Source organism: Stegostoma tigrinum, chromosome 12 (assembly GCF_030684315.1).
Source record: "Stegostoma tigrinum isolate sSteTig4 chromosome 12, sSteTig4.hap1, whole genome shotgun sequence".
NCBI classification, from domain to species: Eukaryota; Metazoa; Chordata; class Chondrichthyes; order Orectolobiformes; family Stegostomatidae; genus Stegostoma; species Stegostoma tigrinum.
The window spans coordinates 65,958,130-65,981,803 of NC_081365.1; the positions used below are offsets into that span (position 1 = coordinate 65,958,130).

Sequence of the window (23,674 nt, forward strand, 5' to 3'; positions counted from 1 at the left end):
CTTAAACAGTCTCCACATGTCTATAGTGCCGTTACCATGGAACAACTGCTCCCAGTCCATGCTTCCTAACTCATGTCTAATCGCATCATAGTTTCCTCTTCCCCAATTAAATATCCTCCCATTTTGCCTAATCCTCTCCTTCTCCATAGCTATGTAGAATGTGAGGCAGTTATGGTCACTATCACCAAAATGCTCTCCCACCACAAGATCTGATACCTGCCCCGGCTCGTTTCCGAGCACCAAGTCTAGAATGGCCTCTCCCCTCGTCGGCCTGTCAACGTACTGCGTTAGGAAACCCTCCTGAACACACCTTACAAAAACGGCTCCATTCAAGTCTTCTGCTTGAAGGAGGTTCCAATCAATATTGGGAAAGTTAAAGTCACCCATTACAACAACCCTACTGCGTCCACACTTTTCCAAAATCTGCCGACCTATGCTTTCTTCAATCTCCCTGCTGCTATTGGGGGGCCTGTAGTAAACCCCTAACGAGGTGACTACTCCCTTGCTGTTCCTAATTTCCACCCATACTGACTCAGTAGGCAGATCTTCCTCGACAATGGAAGCTTCTGTAGCTGTGATACCCTCTCTGATTAGTAGTGCTACACCCCCTCCTCTTTTTCCCCCCTCCCTATTCTTTTTAAATGCTCTAAACCCTGGAACATCCAGCAACCATTCCTGCCCCTGAGAAACCCATGTCTCTGTTATGGCCACAACATCATAGCACCAGGTACTGATCCATGCTCTAAGTTCATCACTTTTATTCCTGATACTCCTTGCATTAAAGCAAACACACTTTAACTGATCCCTTGGTTCCTTCCCAGGAAAATCCTTCCCACTAGCTGGTCTACCTCTTGCTACTGCCTCACCTGCATCTACTCTCACCTCCGATACACAGCTCAGTTTCCCACCCCCCTGCCATACTAGTTTAAACCCTCCCGAGCTACTCGAGCAAACCTTCCACCCAGGACATTGGTCCCCTTCCAGTTCAGATGCAACCCGTCCTTCTTGTACAGGTCCCACCTTCCCCAGAAGGCATCTCAATTATCTACATATCTGAAGCCCTCCCTCCTACACCAGCTGCGTAGCCACGTGTTCAGCTGCGCCCGCTCCCTGTTCCTCGCCTCGCTATCTCGTGGCACCGGTAGTAAACTAGAGAACACTACTCTGTTCGTCCTGCTTTACAGCTTCCATCCTAACTCCCTGAAATCACTTTTTACATCCTCAATCCTTTTTCTGGCTATATCATTAGTGCCAATATGTAACACGATTTCTGGCTGTTCGCCCTCCCCTTTTAGAACCTTATACACCCGATCGGAGACGTCCCGGACCCTGGCACCAGGAGGCAACATACCTTCCAGGAATTCCGATCCTGACCACAAAATCTCCTGTCGATTCCCCTAACTATCGAGTCCCCTACCACGAGTACTTTTCTATTCTGCCCCCTTCCCTTCTTTGCCACAGTGTCAGGCTCAGTGCCAGAGAACTGACTACTATGGCTTTCCTCTGGTAGGTCATCCCCCCCAGCAGTATCCAAAATGGTATACTTATTGCTGAGGGGAATGCCCACAGGGGATCTCTGCACTGTCTAATTATGAATCCTCACTGTACCTCACTGATGCTGCTGGGTACTGCACCAGCCTAAACTCAACTTCGCCACCGCCATGAGTCTGTTTCAGGTCCCCCTCGCCAATGCAGCCACTGCTGATGCCACCGGGTCTCGTACTGGGGCCCAAATTCACCTCCGCCGCTGCCTCCATGAAGCTGTGCTGGAGGCAGACGCTGCTGGGAACCCAAACTCACTTCTGCCACAGCAGCTACGTGTTGGCACTAGGACCATCTCCCTGGTGCAGAAGCAGCCAGGAACCCAAACCTGCCTATGGTTACAGTATTGAGTGTGCAGGTAATTGCTAGTTTAACAAGGGTCAGTCGTTGCAAGCTGCAAAACTCTGCATCACAGTTGTTAGTGGGATTCTTTTGTCAGATGCAGTCAACAGTGCTTGGGGCAAGGTGTTCGACTGCAACAGTAGATCAATGCTTAAGATTCACGTACAGCATGGTCATTATCTTGCAACTGGGCTGTATGGGACTTTGTGATGTTGTTGCCCTTTTTGAAGATTCAAAACCCCTCACATCATCTCTCCCAGAATGAGACAGTTACCGTGCCCCACTCTGGGTGTGATAGCAGTGATTTTTATTTCTGTTGCATGCTTGCCCTTTACAGCAAGATGGAAGGAAACAACATTTCATTGAACTTCATATACTCCTGACAGTATGGAAGCAGGCCCTTTGGCCCAGCAAGTTGCCAATGACTCCACAAAGAACTTCCCACCCAAACCTACCCAATTTACACATCCCTGGATATTGTGAGCAATCCACTAACTTTGCAATGTGGGTGGAAACCGGATGACCCAATGGAAGCCAACACAGACACAGGAAGAATGTGCAAACTCCACACAAACAGTTGCCCAAGGTTGGAACTGAACCCAGGTCCATGACACTGTGAGGCAACAGTGCTAACCACTGTGCCACCCTTGCTATTAAAGCAGTGACTTTCAGGCTAAGTCTGTTAGCAGCCTTAGTAAACCCTAACGTACACATTCCCTTCTTGGTAGCCCTATCCATCAATCCAATAGGCTTTGAACTTCCCCAAGAGTTAATCCAACCCATACAACGAAATCTTTATCTCTCCACCTTACTCAAACCCGGACATATCAAGTAAAGGTGCCAGATGTGGTCGTGCTCTATGTGGGAAATTAACCAGCTATGTCTTGTACATACAAAAAGCGTGGAAAATTCAACTCTTTCTGTCTCTCTTTACTTCTCTTGTTGTCTTTTTATCTCTCCTGTCCGCTGGGCATGACTCATTATCTTTTCTCTCTCTGCTGTATCTCCTTATCCATTTTTCTTTTATTCCTCTTCCCTCTGGTTTCTCTTTCTCTCTTCTGTTCTTTCTCTATCCTTCCTGTTGCTCATGACTTTTGTCATTCCTCCACTCTAGTGTAATCTGTCTGTCCCTGTACTGACCTCTCACTTGATTCGTCCTCTGTCTGCTCTTCATGACGTCATTTTCTTGCTTACACTCTTTACTCCTCCTATGCAATGTGTATATTTAGTATTCGTACTATATTGCCATTGCCTGGGGACGTGGGCATCATTGGAAAAGCTGGAATTTGTTGCCATGCACTAGTCTCCCTGAGGTAGGGCTTTTTTTCTTGATGTCCCACTGATTGTGTAAAGGTGGTACTCAGCTGGTCTTTGTTGGCTTTACTTTGATTATTTTCAATGGTTTTGATAATAGTCACTTGCTTGGCAATTCTGTGTCAAGCAGGCTGGAGTTGCACATGGGTCAGACTAGGTAATGACAACCTGCAGTCAACAGTGAACCAATGTATCACAAGGATTTATGGTCACTTTTACCGATTTAACTTGCATGTATTTCCAGCTTGGTTAACTGAATTTAAATTCTAAACTTACGAAAACAGATTTTAGCTCTCATTCTCTACAATTAAAGCAGGTATTATTTTGATTACTAGAATAGAACATAATGATCACTCTGTCTTATCCAGGTTAGTACTAAAATTCCATTGCTTTTTGTATCACCTTACTGGCTATAGCGAGTTTTGAGAAGATTTGTAGCTCAGGTTGAAGTTCTGGATGTGAGTTTGCTCGCTGAGCTGGATCATCTACAAAATACCTTGCAAGAACTGTGACAAACACTACATTGGACAAACTGGCAGAAAGCTAGCCACCAGGATACATGAACATCAACTAGCCACAAAACGACATGACCCACTATCACTCGTATCCTTACATACAGATAAGGAAGGACACCACTTTGATTGGGACAACACATCCATCCTAGGACAAGCCAAACAGAGACACGCATGAGAATTCCTAGAAGCATGGCATTCCAACCGGAATTCCATCAACAAACGCATTGATTTGGAGCCAATCTACCATCCCCTGAGAAAAGAACAGGAAATGACATCAACACAGGAAATGACATCACCAACCCAAGGAAACCTAACCAGATAAATAGAAAGCGGGACATAACACCAGTGCTTCACCGGAGGCTCACTGATGATGTTACCTAGAATGGTGACAAAACATCTGGGAACAAACCTTACAGCTCAGTGAACCAGCTTACATCCGGAACAAAATAAAGACCAACTCTCTTGTGGACCGAGAGGAGGAGAGTGCTGTCTTGGAGGTGAAAGGAGGACGTCGGGTTGGCTGTGCACCCTTGCAACCAGTGGATCTTAATGCTGGCTTTGGCCTAACGCTGGTTCAGGGGAGCAGCCAACCTGCAACGATGGCTGCGGCAAGTGCTCGTGCCCCAGGTCAGGGGGTCCGGAACACCATCCGCGTTTCCGTAAAGAAGGTGGATGAAGGTGCACCTGTGGACCGCACCTTCTTCGTGAAGAGGGTCCTGTTGGACTGCTGCGGGTTCGCTGCTGCAGACATGTACTGTCTGCAGGATTTCCCCGGAGGAGGTTTTTACGACGTGACCTTCAGGAGTGCCAAGCTTTGCGAGCGCTTCCTGGAGGTTTTCAAGGAGAAAGGAGGTGAGGGCCCCCTCTCTGTACTGACCACTGTCCCGCTGTTTGTGCTGCCAGCGCAGAGGAGCCGTATGGTGACTGTACACATGTAAAACCCGCATGTGCCAGCAGTTGATGTCCTGACCTTCCTCGGAAGGTATGTGAAGGTGGAAGGGGACCTAATTGACATCACGGACCCCTTTGGCATCTGGACCAGTAAGAGGCAGGTCAAGGTGACGCTGAGGATGGGCGCGGACGGAAATGTCGTACACCCACCGTCCAGCTTCGCGATCGGCGGGAGCAGGGGCTACCTGACCTATGCAGGGCAACCTAAAGTCTGCCATGCCTGTGGTAGGTCAGGTCACGTGGCGGCCGACTGCAAAGCCACCATCTGCAGGAACTGCAGGGAGGAAGGATACCTTGCAAAGGATTGCCCCCAAGAGAAAAGCTGCAACCTTTGCGGGGAAGCGGGCCACCTCTATAGGGCATGCCCGCGGCGGGGGACCACCTACGCCCAGGTTGCCGGCAGGGGCATTGCAGGGCCAGCCCCCCCCCGGAGGAGAGGAAGGGACCAGGGCCCAGCAAGGACCCCACTAATGTGCAGGAGGGCCAGGCCGTGCAGGAGGGCCCAGCCCCGCAGGATGGGCCCGAGGCCAGCAAATCACCCCTGCAGGCTCCGATCCCCCCCGACATCCCGGAGTTGATGGAGGCGGCAACAGGCGACCCAGGGGAGTGGACAACAGTCCGGAAAGAGAGGAGGAAGGTGCGTCGACGGGCCCAGGAACCGCAACCATCAGGCGGGAAGAGGCAGCTACGGGGGGCTATAAGAGCTCCTCTGACGAGGGGGATTCGGAGAGGGCCCACCCAAAGCAGAAGTTAAAGATCTCGAGGGGGAAGGAAAGCAGCACCACGCTTCCAGGTGACGGGAGGCGTCCTGAGGCTCCCTCCGACACCCAGTCACGTGCCGCTGGGGCACTGGAGGGCCCCCCCTGGGGCCTCCAGGCGGGAAGGAGGAAACAGCGAGTCCCCAGCCTTACCTGGAGCCGGACCCTCCTGCCTCCGCACCCCTGACGGGGGAATGCCACCCGCAAGGCAGCACGACGGTTTCCTGAGCCCGGAGAGCGTCCAGCAGTTAGCCCGGGCAATGGGCATGCAGGGACAGATGGAGGGGCTGGACCTTGGACTTGGGGAGGGTACTGCGGTCACTGCCCACAATGGGGGTGCGAGTTGCGAGCATTAATGTGCGCAGCGTCAAGTCAACCGCAAGATGTGTGTCCACGTTGGCCTACCTGACCACCATCAAGGCGGACATCCTGTTTCTGCAGGAGTGCGGGATACCGCACCTCGGCAGGTACGGGAAATGGTCCGGCGCCTGGTCCTGTGGGCCTTCGATCTGGTCGGGCGGGTAACGACTGTCGCTCCTCGGGCCTGGCTATTCTGCTGCGGGGGCGCAACTTCACCATCTCTCAAGTTCAGGAGGTGGTGGGGGGCGCCTCCTAGTGGCTGACATCACCTATGGGAACGCTCCCCTGAGGCTGATAACGTGTACGCCCCAGCGGTACAGAGTGAGCGGTTGGCCATCCTGCAGCGGCTTCCACCCCTGCTGGCTACGTCCAGGCCGGTCATCCTAGGCGGAGACTTCAACTGCATCATCGATGCAGATGGAAGATCTGGCGTGGGGACAGCGGGTGGGGGGAGTCAACTGGACGTCACGTCCAGATTCCTGATGGGCACGGTGAAGGACGCCAAGCTGCTCGACGTCTTCAGCACCCCTGCAGACGGAGCGCAGCAGAGGTACACCTGGTCGCGGCCAGACGGGTCTATCCGCTCAAGGATAGACTTCCTGTTTGTGTCACGGACGTTCTCGGTCAGGTCCACCGGCGTCGAGCTGGTGTTCTTCTCTGACCACTGCCTCCTGCTAGCCGACTGTCACTTACAGGACAACCAGCCGGCCGGCAAGGGGACGTGGAAGCTCAACACGACTCTGTTGACCCCAGAGAACGTCGAGGAGCTTAAGAGAGAGTACGCCGGTTGGAGAACCGTGAAACCCCTCTTTGAGTCTCCCGGCGACTGGTAGGAGACGGTGAAGGAGAACCTCAAGAGGTTCTTTGTCCTCAAGGGTGTTAAGAAGGCAAGAGAGAGGCGGGGAAAGCTGTCGCGACTCCAGAAAAGGGTGCAGAACCTGCTCCTTCTGCAGTTGATGGGGGTCGATGTCACGGAGGACCTCCGCGAGGTGAGGGGCCCGCAAGCCTCGCTCTTCGCCGCGGAGGCCTCCCGGATAATCTTCCGGTCCAGGGTCCGCTCCGTGGAGCAGGACGAGACATGCTCGCGTTTCTTCTTTCAGAAGGTGCACAAAGAGAGCTCTGTGCTTAGCCGGCTGAAGGAGGACGACGGCTCGGTGACGTTGTCTCGGCCCGACATTTTGAGGATCAGCAGATCCTTCTATGCCAGACTGTACGACACGAAGCCCACGGACAGCATGGCCTCCGAGTCGTTCCCGTCGTCTATCACGGAGGTCTTAGACGATGGCACGAGGGAGTGGCTGGACCGGCCGATATCCCTGGACGAGCTGACCAGAGCCCTCAAGTCCTTGGAGGGGAATAGGACTCCCGGAAGCGACGGCTTACCGGTCGAGCTGTATTCCGCTCTGTGGGGCCTGGTCGTCCAGGACCTGCTGGAGGTGTACAATAGTGCGCTTCGGGCAGGGGAAATGTGCAAGTCCATGAGGAAGGGCATCATCACCCTCATTTACAAGAGGAAGGGGGAGAGGGAAGAAATTAAGAATTGGCGTCCCATTTCACTTTTGAACGTGGACTACAAAATCCTGGCCAAGGTCATAGCCAACCAGGTCAGGTCTGTCCTGGAGTCAGTGATTCACCCTGACCAAACCTGTGCTGTGCCGGGCAGGAAGATCGCTGAGAGCCTCGTGCTCATCAGGGATACGATCGCCTATGTACAGGACAGGCAGGTGGACACCTGCCTCGTCATCCTGGACCAGGAGAAGGCCTTCGACAGGGTCTCTCATGCTTACATGAGGGACGTCCTCTCCAAATTGGGGTTCGGGGAGGGCATCTGCAATTGGATCCGGCTGCTCTACGCCACATCGTTAGCGCAGTCTCGATCAACGGGTGGGAATCAGACAGTTTTCCTGTTAGATCTGGAGTCAGGCAGGGCTGCCTGCTCTCTCCTGCCTTGTTCGTGTGCTGTGTGGAGTCCTTCGCCGCCTCCATCAGGAAGGACGTGAGCCTGAAGGGCGTGACTATCCAAGGCAGCGGAGGCCTTCAGGTCAAGACCTCCCTGTACATGGACGATGTCGCCGTCCTCTGCACTAATCGTCGGTCGGTGAGTAGACTATTGGACATCTGCGGCCAGTTTGAACTGGCCTCGGGTGCCAAAGTCAATAGGGGTAAAAGCGAGGTCATGTTCTTCGGGAACTGGGACAACCGCTCCTTCATCCCCTTCACCGTAAGGACAGTCGACCTGAAGGTGCTGGGTGTTTGGTTTGGTGGAGCTGGGGCATGCACTAAGACTTGGGAGGAGCGTATCACCAAATTGAAGCAGAAGCTGGGCAGGTGGACCCTCCGGTCCCTCTCCATCGCGGGTAAGAACCTGGTTGTCAGGTGCGAGGGGCTTTCGGTACTGTTGTATGTGGCGCAGGCCTGGCCTATTCCCTGGACCTGCGCCGCTGCGGTCATCCGGGCCATCTTCCACTTCATTTGGGGGTCAAGGATGGACCGGGTCCGCAGGGACACCATGTACAAAGACCTGGAAAATGGTGGAAAGGGCGTACCGAACGCCACCCTCGCCCTGATGGCTACCTTTGTGTGTGGCTGCATCAAGCTGTACGTAGATCCTCAGTATGCAAACACCAAGTGTCACTACTTACTGAGGTTCTACCTGTCCCCGGTGTTGCGAAGGATGGGCCTGGCCTCGTTGCCGCGGAACGCTCCGAGTAGTTGGACCGTTCCGTACCACCTGTCCTTCGTGGAGAAATTTTGAAAGGAAACACCTTTGACCCCAAGGCCGTCAGGCAGTGGTCAGCATGTAGTATCCTCGAGACCCTTCGGGAAAAGGAGAGGGTGGATCGTGTCGTGTGGGTCCCACGCAGACTGCCAAAGTTGTTTGGCAGAATGCCTCATCGCCAGAACTTTCAAACGAGCACAAGGACGTTGCTTGGCTGGTGGTGAGAGGGGCTCTGCCAGTGCGATCCTTTATGCATGCCCGGAATCTCTGCGCCACCGCACGCTGCCCTCGAGGTGGCTGCGGGAGGGACGAGACTGTCGATCACCTCCTTCTGGAGTGTGCCTATGCGCAGGAGGTCTGGAAGGGGATGCAGTGGTATTTGTCGAGGCTTGTCCCGAGCAGCTCCGTGACGCGGGACTCCGTGCTCTACGGGCTGTTTCCGGGGACGCACACCGAGACCAACATCAACTGCGCCTGGAGGACCATCAATGCGGTGAAAGACGCTCTTTGGTCTGTCCGCAACTTGCTGGTCTGCCAGCTGAAAGAACTGACCCCGACCGAATGTTGCAGACTGGCGCACTCCAAGGTCCAGGACTACGTGCTGAGGGACGCGCTAAAGCTTGGGGCAGCCGCCGCCAAGGCGCGGTGGGGAAAGACCACGGTATGAAACCCCTCATTCAGAATAGAAAAAAGGGCCCTATCTGGTACCTGGGCCCAGCTGGCGCCTTCCCCAACTAGTCAAGGGGCCAACTGGGACTGTGCGGGGTGACGACTGCCAGGGTGTTTTATTTGCTTTTTTTTTCTTCTTTGTTTGTTTTTTTCCTTTAGTTGATGTTATGTACCCCCGGGTAACCTGGAGCGGCTTGCATGACTGGGTAGGTGTGTAAATATGTTTTATCTTTTGTACATCTTATGAATAAAGTATATTTTTTCAAATAAAAAAAAGTGACGAAACGTCTGAAAACGAACCTTCCAGCTCAGCGAGCAAACTCACATCCAGAGCCTTACTGGCTATATTTAAAAAGGATGTATCGTTAATTTAAAACCAAACATGCCTGTTTCCTAAGTGTTAATGTTTGTACTGTTTACTCTTCTCTATCATCACATTAAAAAAAATACAACTTTTATAAACTATTTTTAGAGTATTCAGGTTAATAAAGTGTGATTGACAGAAAGATAGGCTTGAATAAATTGAGTTGTTTGCTTTTATCAACTGAAGTAGCTCTTTTTCTCAGATTTGTGCAGAAGGTTACTCGTTGCCTGATGTTCTGACACATATCACTAAAGATGATTTAAGAAGACTTCAACTCCGGTAAGTGGTTTGAAATGGCAAACTTATTTACATAATTGCCCCATTTGTAGTGGCTCTTGCTAATGAACTGCAAAAAGAAATATGGGACAAAGCTGAGCACTGCATATTACATACAGAAATTTTTACTGATCTTTGTGGTAATCCGAATTGAGTTTCTGCCTCAAGTATAAAGTTCTCGTTGCTTTCACTAACTGTTGCAGCAACAATTCTTGTAAAATTGAATGTCTCTTATTGTTAGTCAAGAACTTGCAGGGTACTAGCTGGCAATGAATGCAACTGATCGTCCTAGAATTTGGTATTGCTGAGCAAAGCTCTGTATAAATTTAAGGTCAAGGCCAGTGTTCACCTTTTTCCTCGAGGCAAGAGTGAACATTGAAATTTTAACTCAGTGCTGCATCTTTGCTCCAGATTTCAGTAGTGGCATCAATGTGGACCTTGCTGTCTTGGTAATGAAGTGAACCTATTACAAATACAACCCATTGTACACAATAATCAGGTTGTTCTGAACTCAGCAAAGTCTCCCTTTTAAAGCAATTGTGGCAGGAAGAGAGAGAGAAAATACCAAATATCTGGGAGCAAATTCAAGACTGCACGTTAATTAATAAATTCAAACGATAGAATTTGTCATAAGACAGAGTTTATTTCAGGGTCCTTTTAAATGGAATTAACTTTTGAAATCACCGAATCTTTTCACTTGTTTTCCTAAATTTTCCACCAAAAGGGGACATGTGTTTGCGCTTAGTTCTCACATTTCCTGATGATAGGAAATACTATTTGTAGTGGTCAAAAGCACATAAAAGCATTTTTAACAAAACTATGAGTAGAGAAAAATGACTCACATAGTAAATGATCAGATCTCAGGAAGCATAGGCAAAAAATCTAGACTTATTGAAACAGTTTACACAGACAAATGCTTGGCATGTACATGCGCACTGAAGTGGAATGGATTAAGCTGAAGAAGGGAAGAGGAATTTTTCCCATTACTGGTTCTTTGTTTGACAGCATTGAGAAATGCCAGTTGGCTGTTTGCTATCTTTATATCTTATTAGCCTGAATTTTATGGCAGTAACGATGGCAAAATTCAGTGTTCACTGTCTCCACTTTGATGCTGACAGCAACTTCTGAAGTGTGTGCGTGCTATTAAACATGGAAATCTAGAAGTTACTGTCATTTACATTTCCTCCATGTTGTGGAAATTCCAGATTGTAATCAAATAGAAATCACTGAAGAGAAGTAAACCTCTGCTCTTAACTCAGTCTTGCTGTTTTAAAAAAAAAGTTGCATCTTGATAAAGGGTACTTAACTGGGTTTTTAAAACAAGGTACTGAGTTCATAAGTTCTGTTAAGCCACAATATTCATGTAGAACAAACATGGGTTGATGTTGAGCACAACCCTAGATAATTGCCAGCGAGAGGATGGACTCAGTGGCAATGGGACAACATTTTCAGCCTCTGCCATAAACAATTGCTTTTGGACTTTGTTTTTCCCAAGTAGTCAATTGAACAAAACGTCTGTTCAAGCAGTCTGACTAGAGACAGGACAGTTTGGAAGCAACTTTGTCCCTCATCACAGTGCAATTTAAAAACAAAAAAGTTGGAGACAGTAACAGTGCCAACATGCTGAACATATGCTGAAACAATTGGGTTGGTTGAGTCGCTTATATGCGTGATTTATGGGCCTTAGGTTTCTATGATGCAGGAAATCAGTGGAAAATCAAGCACTGAACTACAATGACCACAATTCCCGTCTCCAGTCCTAATTGATAACTAACTGCAGCACAAAATATAAATGTAGACGCAGCAATTCAATCGTCAGCCAAAGTAAAACATAATTTCTCAGCAAGCCAGTGAGGGATTTCAGACCCTCAACTGTGACTAGGGAAAGAAGATGAAAAATCACTCCTAGCTCATTTGGTATGTTATTCAAAACCTCTGTATTCATTTTAGTTTGGAAGTTTAATCCTTCAATCAGCAGATGGAGCAGGCACATACAAGTATGTTTGATTTATAACAGCTAATACTTCTCATCCAAGGACCCCTAGGGACCAGTGAACGCACCTATAATGCTCTGGGTATTGTCTCTTGTGAGCCTGTATCATACTCTGCAAACACTTCTTTCCGTTTGTGAAAATGTATTTTGAGCCTAATTTATTATAGAAAAGCAGCTCTGGAGGAGAACAGTTCAAATTATGGATGTTATGTACACCGTATTAAATGTTCTGTCCCACTGAACTAGCAAATGTTCCCACTGCAAACTAACATTGTTGTTTTCCATGTTTTAGAGGCGGACCTATTTGCCGAATCTGGAATGGTATTTTAAAGTTCAGGAAAGGAGACTAACCTTCCAGGGTGCTATTTTTAATGATTATGAATGACCAAAGCTGCTATTATACCAACTAATTATGTCTGTATTGAATTGTGTATTTGCATAGATTTATCTGGACATGTGCTGCAGAAGTCCTTCAGTACAACACATATTCTAATGCTAACTGAGAATCAACATGGTCTAGTCACATGCAGATTGTCTGTAGGATCTGGGATTAGCAAATGATCTGAGGGAAGCTAATAACCTCAAACTGACTTATTCTGAAAAATACTATTCCCCCCCCCCCCTCCCCCGCCTTCACCTAAAAGCATTGAGACCACTGAGTACTAAATCAACTATACTTCTCAGAGAATGGGGAGAGGGAACTAATGTCATTTAAAATTGCTCATTTCATTTTTAATTAAAGAACAGGTAATGTATTTTCACCAATAAATCAAAACTTGATTTCCTGGATGTAATCAACAGCAAGGACCTCTCTTTACAATATTCCCTTCAATCATTGCTCAATATGTTCAGTGTAGCCACTGATATCAGCTAAGATTTACAGTTCTGAATTATTGTATGTAATTTAATCTCCACAGCATCTTAGTTATATGGGAAATATTTTATCTCACTTAAGCAATTTGTCAGTTGCCACGAGGGCTATGAGATTGAAAAAGCTAGAGTTTCCCAAATAGATGAATTCAGTATCGAAAGGACTGCATATTATTTGATTTTTGTAGACAGAAAAGTAATTGCAAATTAATATTAGCCTGAGAAATAGGTTTTGCTGCTGAATTTTTCCATTTGTACATAATTGCACAACATTTAAAGTATTTTCAGACAGTACTGTCCTAGGAATGTAACTAGCCATTCAGCCTGGAGTCTAATCTGTGACCTTTGCTCAGCAAGATCATGTTTTGCCATTTTCAACTGGATTCTGTCCTTGAAGACTTTTGAGATTTCCACTGCTGTGAAGTGAAATACATTTCAATTTCCTCCCTGAATAAACGAGCTCTAAATTTAAAGTTTGCCTCCCTTGTTCAGAAATTTCCCACCAGGCAAATAATTTCTCCCTATCATGGCACAGAATTCTCATTGTGAAATTGTTTTCAATGTTCAGCTGCTTTGCTGTTGGACACTGATGGCAAGGCAGCTCTATAGGAAAACAAATATTCCTGAAAAATTCTGACATTTACTGGTTTATTGCTGATTAGGTAAAATTGGAGTGAGTTTAGATAGATAGCACCAAAAAATACCATTGTCCATATTACTGATGTTTCTTGCATTAGGATGTTAAATCCATTTAACATCGTTTTCCGAGGAAAGTAAACTGGCTGTCAGCCTTTGACCTGTGTAATCCACTATACTAACCGAGGATTAATAAAGTAATTTAACTGTGCCATTGTACCACACAGAATGGGCCAACTGTCTCACCATGGATGCATAACTTCTCTGCTAATCAAAACTCTGACTGTTGTCTTAGAACCTTACATGATCCAGTTAATCGAAAGAGATTCTAAAAATTAACCACTTTTAGTAACTTATTGGGAAATTCAGAAACAGGTTAGTGTGCCTCTACAGCATTGTCTGTGTGTTAATGTTCGTGACCTTTACACCAAGAATCAGAAATTTAAGTATTATGAACCAGCAAAGGTATTGAAGTTAGTGTGGAGAGGGTCTTTCATTTCTGGACAACCTGAATATCCTCTGGCAGTTGTTAGATTAAAAAGTGACTGACCTTCCTTTGCAGTAAGAACATGCAATAAGTACTTTTATTGGGCTCATTGATGGACATTGTCATTAATCTTCAAAAAAATTAAGATTAAATTCACCAAAAAAAGCAACATTACACAATATAATCTTATTTTGACTTTATTACACATCAGACACTATCTAGCGAAACAGCATCAACCCTGACCTGCTTCAGGAACACCCTCGATTAAAAACACAACTGGTGCAAGATGGCAAATATTAAATCATGGGACACAATAAATTCATGGGAGTTGATAAACTGCGTGTGAACATAAAATAACCAAAAATAACAGTAAAAAGTCCTAATTTTCTTCAAAAAATTAAATTTAAGCAAAGCTGCATATTATGAACTTGACCATCAGATTCAATTTGAGAATGTACATGTTGGTTGCGTAATAAATTTGAAGGGCATTATTCCTTTAGGAGACTGATCTATACTTGATCCATGGGTTAGTGCCCCGAACATCAAACGCTGCTTCGTTGTGGTAAATGTTGTGGGCCAGATCATCCAGAGCGGGTTCAGGGTCAGTGGTGGCAAATTGTGCTGCTTCTTCCACCTCATGTCTGACACTAACATCAATTTCCTGTAAGAAACCACAAGTGTTACTCGACCACAAGGGAAATGCTGCAAAGCAACATAATAAACAACTAAGCAATAAAATGGTATGGAAGGACAGAACAATAGAAGATACTCATACATGGTGAGTCATATTGGCCTTGGTCAATGGATTCCATAAAAGCCCAGAATAAGATACTGCTATATATTAATTTCACCTGCATATATACAAAGTGTCTGCTTGCAGCGTTTGACTAATTTCACCAGAACAACTAAAATGATACAACTGCAGAGGTCGTCAGACAGCAGCCACTAAAAGACCTGTTAACCCTTTCAGGCCAGATACAATGGGGAGCTTCCCAGAATTTTGATTCTTCTTTCATGCTACTTTTACCGATTTTCTTTTTAACTTACATCTTTTTAAACATCTAAAATTGTATTGTGAAAACAATTTTTCATCTTCACAAGGGGACTATTTGACCCCATTTCTGTAAGCTGAGTATCTTCATTTCAGTTTTTCGTTTTTTTCTCTCCCAGACACCTAACAAGCTTATGCACACATTATGCTGCTGTTTGATCTGCCCCCATTGCACCCCACTAATACATGATATGCATTTCCAGCTGGAGGATAGTAATCATGACTGAAGGGCAATGCAATTTTTACAATACATTCTCAAAATTTACTAGTGCACTTTAATACACAAAAGACCCAATTAGGAAGAGTTTGTTTCATCCTTCATCCAACATCAGAAGAATTCACTCCACAAATTGGTAAAATGGAGAAACACAGATCTTAATTTGCAGGAATAAACTGGCCTACCAAACTGTAATTAATCAAAAATCTGGGTTTATATAATTTCATGAGGATATTCATGTAAACAAATTTAACAAACTGTTCTATACAGTGAAATGAACAAACTGTCGATGTGTTAGTTTAAAAATCAATGCCTTAACAGACGTGATCATTTGTCACAATCAAATAATCAAAGGCCCTGGATAGCAACATACCTTCAGCTCCTCTATGCTGGACAGGTTCTTGTTCAGCATCCTCTCCTTTAACATGCTAATGGGATCACTCTTACTTCTGACTTCCTGGATTTCTTCTCGAGTACGGTAACTGCATACAAAGTACAATTAAAACACTTGTTTATAAGATACTGCAGGTCATCGACTTCCTTTCCTTTGGCGAAACTTCACTATATTTCAGTGAAGTAAATAGTAATTTGAAAATTGAGGAATTTTAAGAAGTTGTTGCTCCGTTCTTAAAATTTCAGAATGCCTTTGAACTTGAGTAAATTATCAACTTTAATCTGAGAAAATGAATACCATATGAGGAATATGGTACATTGTTGGAGAAACTGAACAATGATTTTAAGAAGTTTTTTTGCAACAATAATGCACAAGTAGTAAATAAGTGGAGATGAAAAGATTTCACAGATATTATTAGTGGACTCAATTTATTTCATTTCCCAGAACTTTCCTCCCTGCATGGGATTAAAAAAATAGTTTAAAACAAGTTTACTGTAGAGATATAAAGATCAATTATATTAAAATGAGATGTCCCATAATACTGCAAGTGTATATCATTATTTTAATAGTACAGATTCTAACAGAGACAGATGTGCAGTTTTCTGAAGTTAACTATTTTTGATTTTAAAAAAGCCAGTGGATCATTGAAGTGCAGACAGTTTCTAGCAAGGTACCTGATGCAGTCTTGCAGAAGAACTTTTAGTTTGAGAGCTTCCACAGAAACGTTTAAGTTGTCAGAACTGAAGTAAACTCAGGCTAACAGTGATGTGACTTCTGTCTGGTCACCAAATCACAAAAACAATTGATATGCAAATCCTTTCAATATCAAATTTATCCATTCAGAAAACTCTAGTTTTCTCAGTTCCAAAATGGCTCTGTTGTGTCAATCGGCCCAAAACGTTTTCTGTACAGAGTTAATGTTTTGGGTCCAGTGATCTTATGTTCTGAAGAAGGATCACTGAGCCTGAACTGTTAACTCAGATTCGACTCCACAGGTGCTGCCAGACCTGCTGAGGTTTTCCAGCAATTTCGGTTTTTGTCTTTAACTGAAGCAATACAGGAAACAAAATGTAGAGACTAAATTACATCCAATGATTCAATACCAGCAATCTGACATGGGAAGAGTTGAGATAAGTGATATTTCTCTGCAAATAAATAAACAAAAAGGCAATTGTTGGGAAATATTTAAAACTTTGCTCTACCATGTTAAAATATGTATAAACTGCAGTAAATGTATTCTATTTTTACTCATGTAATAAACATGTTATTTTGTTAAAGAACATTTGCAGCCTCATGTTAATACGTTTCAGTGACTAACTTCAAAAATATGATTATCAAGCCAGGTTTCATTCTAGGATCTGACTTGTCTAGTATTGCCATCAACTGAGATTGTAACAATACCAAAAAGGTTCTTCAGAGCTAACTGTATGAACATAATTGATCTGCATTGGTTCAAGCTAGACTGGGAGTAGCACCCTTTTTATTTTAAAACAAGTTACTGATGACACAGCATTCTACTCCAGAAGTAATATAAACACGAACAATGGAGACAAAAGTACATTACAACTTTTAGATACCACACTCTGGACTACTGCACAAAATGTGGCTCATACGTTTACTGCCTTCAAATGGAAATTCAATATAGCAATAAAGAATGATTGAAGACGTAAACAAATGGTAGGAGTTATACTGTACTACCAAATGTCATGATGCAACCTGTGCAATACAAGCTTTCAAAAGGCAATTAAACAAATACATGAAAGAAAAGCTGTATAGATATTTGGAGTAGGAGCAACGGAGTGCAAGTAACTGGACTATTCAATGGACTGAATTGTTTCTCTGTTATACTATATAAGTTAATAGAATGCATTTAAGAAAATAAAAACAGTAGAAAGTACAACTGTTGAACCTGATACAAAGTACACTAGTCTGGATACAAGATATGTGGAAATAACAATTCCAGTAACCAATACAATGATTGTATGCTTATACAACCTCATTATGAAGTTTAATGAAATTTACAGCATAATCAATTAGAGGCAAACTTAGTGATCTAAAAAAATGCCATGTTCTGCCATTCCGTTCCATTTTAAAACTGTTTTACCTTAAGCTTTTTGAATTAAAAACTTTCATTCTTCTATTTTCTACAATCTATAGACATGCTTTGACATCTAATCTGACTTTCTAGCATGAGCCCTTGCTTCTGTAACATCTCTCTAAATTGCTCCATATGCTAAAATCCCACCAACTATTTTGTATGCCCAGAAGAACAGCAGGACAGGAAAAAATAATTGCAGGGGACACGGTACAAAATAGCAAAGGAAGAACAAACAACTGTGTTGAAAGTTGATGCTTACATTATAAGGTTGGTATTAATATCTTATTCAGATCCAACATCTTTACCTGATACCAGGATCACTCATACTGTGTCCATGATAACGGTATGTTTGTAGTTCCATCAAGATAGGGCCCTGAAATTGAACAAACAATGATCTATTAATAACGTGCCATTCCAATATGTTGAAAAATATACAGTACAATAGATGCCTGGAATATATTCGGGGCATTCAACATATTGAAGGATTCATACAGCATCATTAAAGATAAAAACGTCAGGTGACCACTTTATTGATGTCATTACTTCTAACGCACATTTACCTCTATTTCTGGATTACTTTTCCTCAGTAATTCTTACTCAAGATATACATCTCAATATCCTTCAGAGTTCAAAATTCAGATTATGCAATTATCTCCTTATGGGCCATTCCAATTTGTTAGCTTGCAGCTAACTGCAAACTTTGAAGTTGATGACATTCACCCACTAAAAGAGCAGTGGTTACGAGTATGCATTACCAAAACATACCAGCAGCAAAAATAATACAATAAAAACATGTCTAGAATAGCTTCGATATGAAACACAATATTGTATTATGTATATTGTATTATTGTAAAAAAGCATAAGACTTTTACTGTTGATCAAGTAGTTAGTGACGGGGATAGGTACTGCTTAAATTCTTCGGTATCCTGTTGCCAGGTGCCTATGCTGATTTATACCTTCCTATAACATTATTCCATTATACCTAATAGATGATAGGGCTCTTAGTGCAATGCAAACAATTTGTCATTTGTTAGGGATTTATTTGATTTCTCTATCCTACATCAAGTTACAAAATTTACAGATGTAGTGAGCACTATACAAGACTAAATTAATCCCAACATTTACAAAAACCACACAGGATTTGCATCAAAAGTTCTGTACTGTAACTAAAAAGTTTCTGAAGGAGGATCCTGACCCAAAGCATCAACTTTCCTGCTCCTCTAATGCTGTCTAGCCTGCTGTGTTCCTCCAGCTCAACACTTGTCACTGACTCCAGAATCTGCAGTTCTTGCTATCTCAGAATATCGCAAATACAATCTGTTTTTAATGCTTATTTCCATAAATAGCATTCTCTGAACTAAATACTTTTGAAAATCCACTGTTTTTCTCTAACGGAACCATTTCAAACCAAAATAAAAAACTTCACGCACTCCAGTGATATTTTTGTTTTACCTTTCCAGACCTGCAGTGGTCTGCTGCAAACCTTGTTGCTTCTTTAACACACAATATATCCATGCCATCGACCTGCAAACAGAATTGATTAAGATAGATTCATATGAAATACAGTTGCAAATATACCCTAAAGAATCACTGTTGCTTATTTTTCTCATGTTCCTTTACCAGGCGATAGCAACGGTGCTGTTCCAGTAATCTGTGGACCACAACTGACCATTTTTGAAATGTCACATACTAGATGAAGGACATCAAGTATGAACAAAATACTGGTGCTTTATCATAGTGTGCACCAAGCAACTATAATCTCACACTACCCTTAGTAATTAAAGAATCAGGAGTCAAAAATTGTATAGAAGGAATGAAAAACAAATACACAATTGTTATCCAACTGAACATACTAACCAGGATCTCTGAAATGATAAACTGGAAGGATAAGCTACCTTTCTGGTTTGAGTAACAACTGACGCTGACTATTTCACACAGCCACAAAACAACATGAAAGGTATTTTCTACTAACAGGATGTTGCTATCAAGCCAAGATGACATGGCTTTCCACCCATCACAAATGAATTTCAACGTTGATGTACATATGAAAGAAGAGCCAAGTATACCATTTAACCCCTCAAGCCTACTCTACCACGGTTCATTCACGCCCAACAACCTCTAATACCCTGCCTAACACAAATCTAGCTTTTACCTTAAAAATTTTTCTATGTCCCTGCCTCCGCCACCTTCTGAGACAGAGTTACAAAGTCACAAAGTCACATAACCCTCCATTTCTGTCCTGAAAGGACAACCCTTAATTTTGAAACAATGTCTCCTGGTTCTAGATTGATCTAGAAGAGGAAATATCCTTTTTGCATCCACCATTCAGAATCTCATACACTGCAATCAAGCCAACGCCCTCTTCTGAACTCCTCAAACTCCACATCCTCACCGTTGCATCTTCAGGGAAAAATCTAGTAAACTTCATCTAAACCGCCTCCAATGCATTTACATCCTAACAGAGACCAAAAAAGTGTTCACGATATGGGCTCAAATTTCTAAAGAACTAAAATATAATATCGTTACTTACGTTCAACCTCTGTAATGAAGGATAGCATCTCATTAGCCTTATAGATTATCTGCTGTACCTGCACACCAACATTTTGCGAATCATGCACCATAACACAAATCCCTTTACACCTTGAAATTTTGCAGTTGTTCTTTAAGTAATATTTTGCTTTTTACTTCTTGTCAAAGTGAATAACTTCACATTTTGCTATCTAACCCTCTTTTTATTTGAATTTAACTTTAGTTCACTCTCTCAACCTATATACATCTGTCCACGACTGCCTTAGGTCTTAATGATGCAACTATGTTGGTCTCGTCTATGAATTTAGCTAACATGTCTTCACGCCTGTCACCCAAGGCATTGATGTACCTACTGAAGGCTGAGGCTTAAGCACACAGGCTCCTGTCCAACTTCATTATTGCATCCTGTCAAAGATCCATTTGTGCACATTCTGTTTTCTGCCAGCCAAATAATCTTCTACATTAATATGTCAGCCAGAACACCACTAGCTTTTAATTTACACAATCTTTGCTGTGGCACCTTTCCAAATGCCTTCTGGAAATTCAAGTGCAGTATGTCAATAGGGTCCTCTTTATATTATGTTCTTTCAAAGGATTCCAATTAATTGGCCAAACATGATTTCCCTTTCATAGAATACTTAAAATCTCAAGGTTTTTATCAACTTGGCCACCACAGACATCAAGCTAACTGGCTTATAGTTTACTTTATTCTGCCTTCATCCCATCTTGAATAGACAGGCTACATTTGCTACTTTCCAATCTGATAGAAGCTTTCAAAAATATCCTACATTTAGGAAAATTAATAACATATCTATCATCAGCAAACTCTCTTGATCCTGGGATGAAAGTCTGTTTGGACCCAGAAATCTTTCAGCCTAAAGGTCCATCAGTTTTGCTCAGTACAACTTCCCTTGTGAATGTAATTTCATTACGTTCCTCCCTGCTTTGCACTTATCTGATTTATTTAGGATATATACAGAATAAAGCATCCTGTTATTATTGCCAACTTTTTAATCACAGTCACCCAATATTTTTTGTCTCATGTTGTGCTTGCTGTTGAGGGACTGGGCTTCTACTCACTGAAATTAAGAAGAATAAGGGAGATCTCATAGAAACAAAATCCTGATGGGACTGGATAGGCTAGATTCTGGAAGTCCAAAACTAGGGGTCACAGTCTCAGAATAAGGGATAAGTCATTCAAGACTGAAATGGAAGAAGAATTTCTTCACTCAGAGTTGTGAACCTGTGGAATTCTCTCCCACAGGAAGCAGTCGGGGCCAGTTCATTAGATATATTCGAGAGAGAGCTGGAAATGGCTCTTGTAGCTAAAGGGGTCAAGGGAAAGCAAGAATGGGATACTGAGAGTGCATATCAGCCACAATCATAGTGAATAGTGGTGCAAGTTCGAAGGGGTGAATGGCTTACTCCTGCACCTATTTTCCATGTTTCTTTGTTGACCACTTCCGATTGTGATTTATCTTCCTCACTACTCCCCATTCTCACCCAAACCAATTTCTATCCTTATTTTCTTAAATAGGTGAACCAAGGTCATTTCTAACTACTGCATAAATGCCATCCTTGATTAACATTGCTACCCCTCCATCATTACCGAGCTTCCTATTTTACTTGAGTGCCATATACCCCACAATATTCACAATCCAATCAGGCCATCTTGAAACAATGTCTCTGCAATGATATTAAAGATCGTATTTATTTATTCCAATGCACACTATCAATGTGTCTACTTTGTTATGAATGCTATGTGCATTCAGATACAAAATCTTTATGTTATCATTGAATGTTGGCATATTCCTAGAGTATGTTTTCTCCCCAATACTGATGCCAGTGGCTCATAAACCGGAAATTTCTCCACACCAGTCTTTGTGCTACAATTGTCTCTCCAATTTTATGAGCCCAACAGCAAGGTATTGACCATATCTAACATGTTATCTGAGTCGGTCACTGGACTGCATTTGTTAAATAATCAAGTGAGAGAAGAAATACGTCTGCAACCCATTTAGGATCAAACAAGCTCACAGCAAGGCACAGGTGATATAGAAAACTACACGTGTTAATTCATTGTGTCCTGTTCTAATTCAAATTAGGTGACACCCACCCAATATTTTAAGCTTAGTCAAAGGTTGGCAGTTAACTGTTGGTCATTAATTGGTACATTCATCATGTCAACACCTCTACCATTCAGAGTCCACTTGCAAACCAATCAGCAGTGTCCTCTCATAGCATCAACGTTGATTTCTCTTTACTTTGGTTTTTCATGCAAATTGTCCTGATGATTGCATGATGAAAAGCTTTGGAAAAGTTTTTTTACAATCAATACTCAAAAAGAATTTAAAATCCTCACTACCACTGTGGGATTTGAACTGATGTTTTTGGATCATTAGTCTAAGCCTTTCCCACTGGGGAACTGGCTTCCAGAAGACAAAAGCTAAAAACTAGAATTGGTGTAGAACCCTTGTAATTCTCCGCAGGTCTTTACTGTCTAATTCAGTATATGGATATTGGCCTGTTGAAAAACTAACTTGGATCTCAGCCAGTCATTACATCATTATTCAATAAGTTTTGTTATGATAATAAGCCAATAATTGTATTTATTAAGAAACCTCATTGATTGATCTTTAAAACCAGATAGAGATGAGGTAATTAGTCAGTCAATTTTGTAACTCAAAGAAAGTAATTTTGTTTTGTGTTGTAACCTGTCGAGTAGTGGGACAAGAGCAACGAACATAACTATAGTGCAAAGCAGATGCAATTTTCTTCTTATTAACAATACTTGAATGGGACAGAGCATCTTACCCTCAGACCAGGAATGAAGTCACCTCTCTTGTAGTAGTCTGTACTGGCTGCTGCTCTCTCCACAGAAGTACCCATGCCATACCTGTTGTTCTCACAGATAAATATGCAGGGCAATTTCCATAGCATTGCCATGTTGTAGGTCTCAAAAATCTGGCCCTAAAAAGGTGAAGATTCACTAATCAGTACAACTGAAAAGAGACTAAATGAGGAAAAAAGTATTTTGAGTAAAATTCACAGTGCCATTTTCACTTCACTTTGCCAATCCCATGCAACACATCTGAAATTCTTACCTAATGAGAAACCTTAAAATTTAGGAAGCACTTCATCACACTAATTCTTTTAAATCTGGGGAAAAATTAATCAATATACAAATATTTTTAAGTTGTAATATTCTGTATGAGCTAATGCAGGACTACAGACCTTTCCACATTAGTCATCAAGACAGAACACAGTGCTGTAATTTGTATCAAGCACCAAATTCTCTTACACGCCTTATGTCCAGATTGCCATACTCCTGGCTACATAGATACGTACTCTCAGAATCACATAGTTGTTCATCAAGTTTAAGGATGCCAACAATTTGCACACAGCTCAGGTTACTAATATAGGTAGGTCTTATTTTAGTAGGATTTAGGATTTATCCAGTACTTCAGCAACAGCACTGACAGAAGCATTTGTCAGCCTCTAGGCTCAAAAATCAGATAAAAATTAGTTTATCAGGCAAGAGTTATCTGCAAGATTCAAAGCTTGGACACTCATGTCTTGCACTTTACTC

General features: G+C 43.2%; 2 protein-coding genes across 2 annotated transcripts in view; one reads left to right on the forward strand and one right to left on the reverse strand.

Moving 5' to 3' along the window:
• Nucleotides 1-16,782, forward strand: part of map3k15 (mitogen-activated protein kinase kinase kinase 15) — a 148,959-nt gene extending 132,177 nt beyond the window's left edge. Inside the window, exons 27-28 of the mRNA XM_059650384.1 lie at nt 9,737-9,813; nt 12,096-16,782. Of these exons, the coding sequence (XP_059506367.1) occupies nt 9,737-9,813; nt 12,096-12,153 (135 nt within the window). The 3' untranslated portion in view covers nt 12,154-16,782. The remainder of the gene's footprint in view (nt 1-9,736; nt 9,814-12,095) is intronic.
• The window catches only part of LOC125456869 (pyruvate dehydrogenase E1 component subunit alpha, mitochondrial), a 29,781-nt gene continuing 20,084 nt past the window's right edge, over nt 13,978-23,674 (reverse strand). Inside the window, exons 7-11 of the mRNA XM_059650385.1 lie at nt 22,900-23,055; nt 19,009-19,080; nt 17,862-17,929; nt 15,438-15,546; nt 13,978-14,457 (exon numbers count right to left, since the gene is read on the reverse strand). Coding sequence (XP_059506368.1) covers nt 14,293-14,457; nt 15,438-15,546; nt 17,862-17,929; nt 19,009-19,080; nt 22,900-23,055 — 570 coding nt within the window. The 3' untranslated portion in view covers nt 13,978-14,292. The remainder of the gene's footprint in view (nt 14,458-15,437; nt 15,547-17,861; nt 17,930-19,008; nt 19,081-22,899; nt 23,056-23,674) is intronic.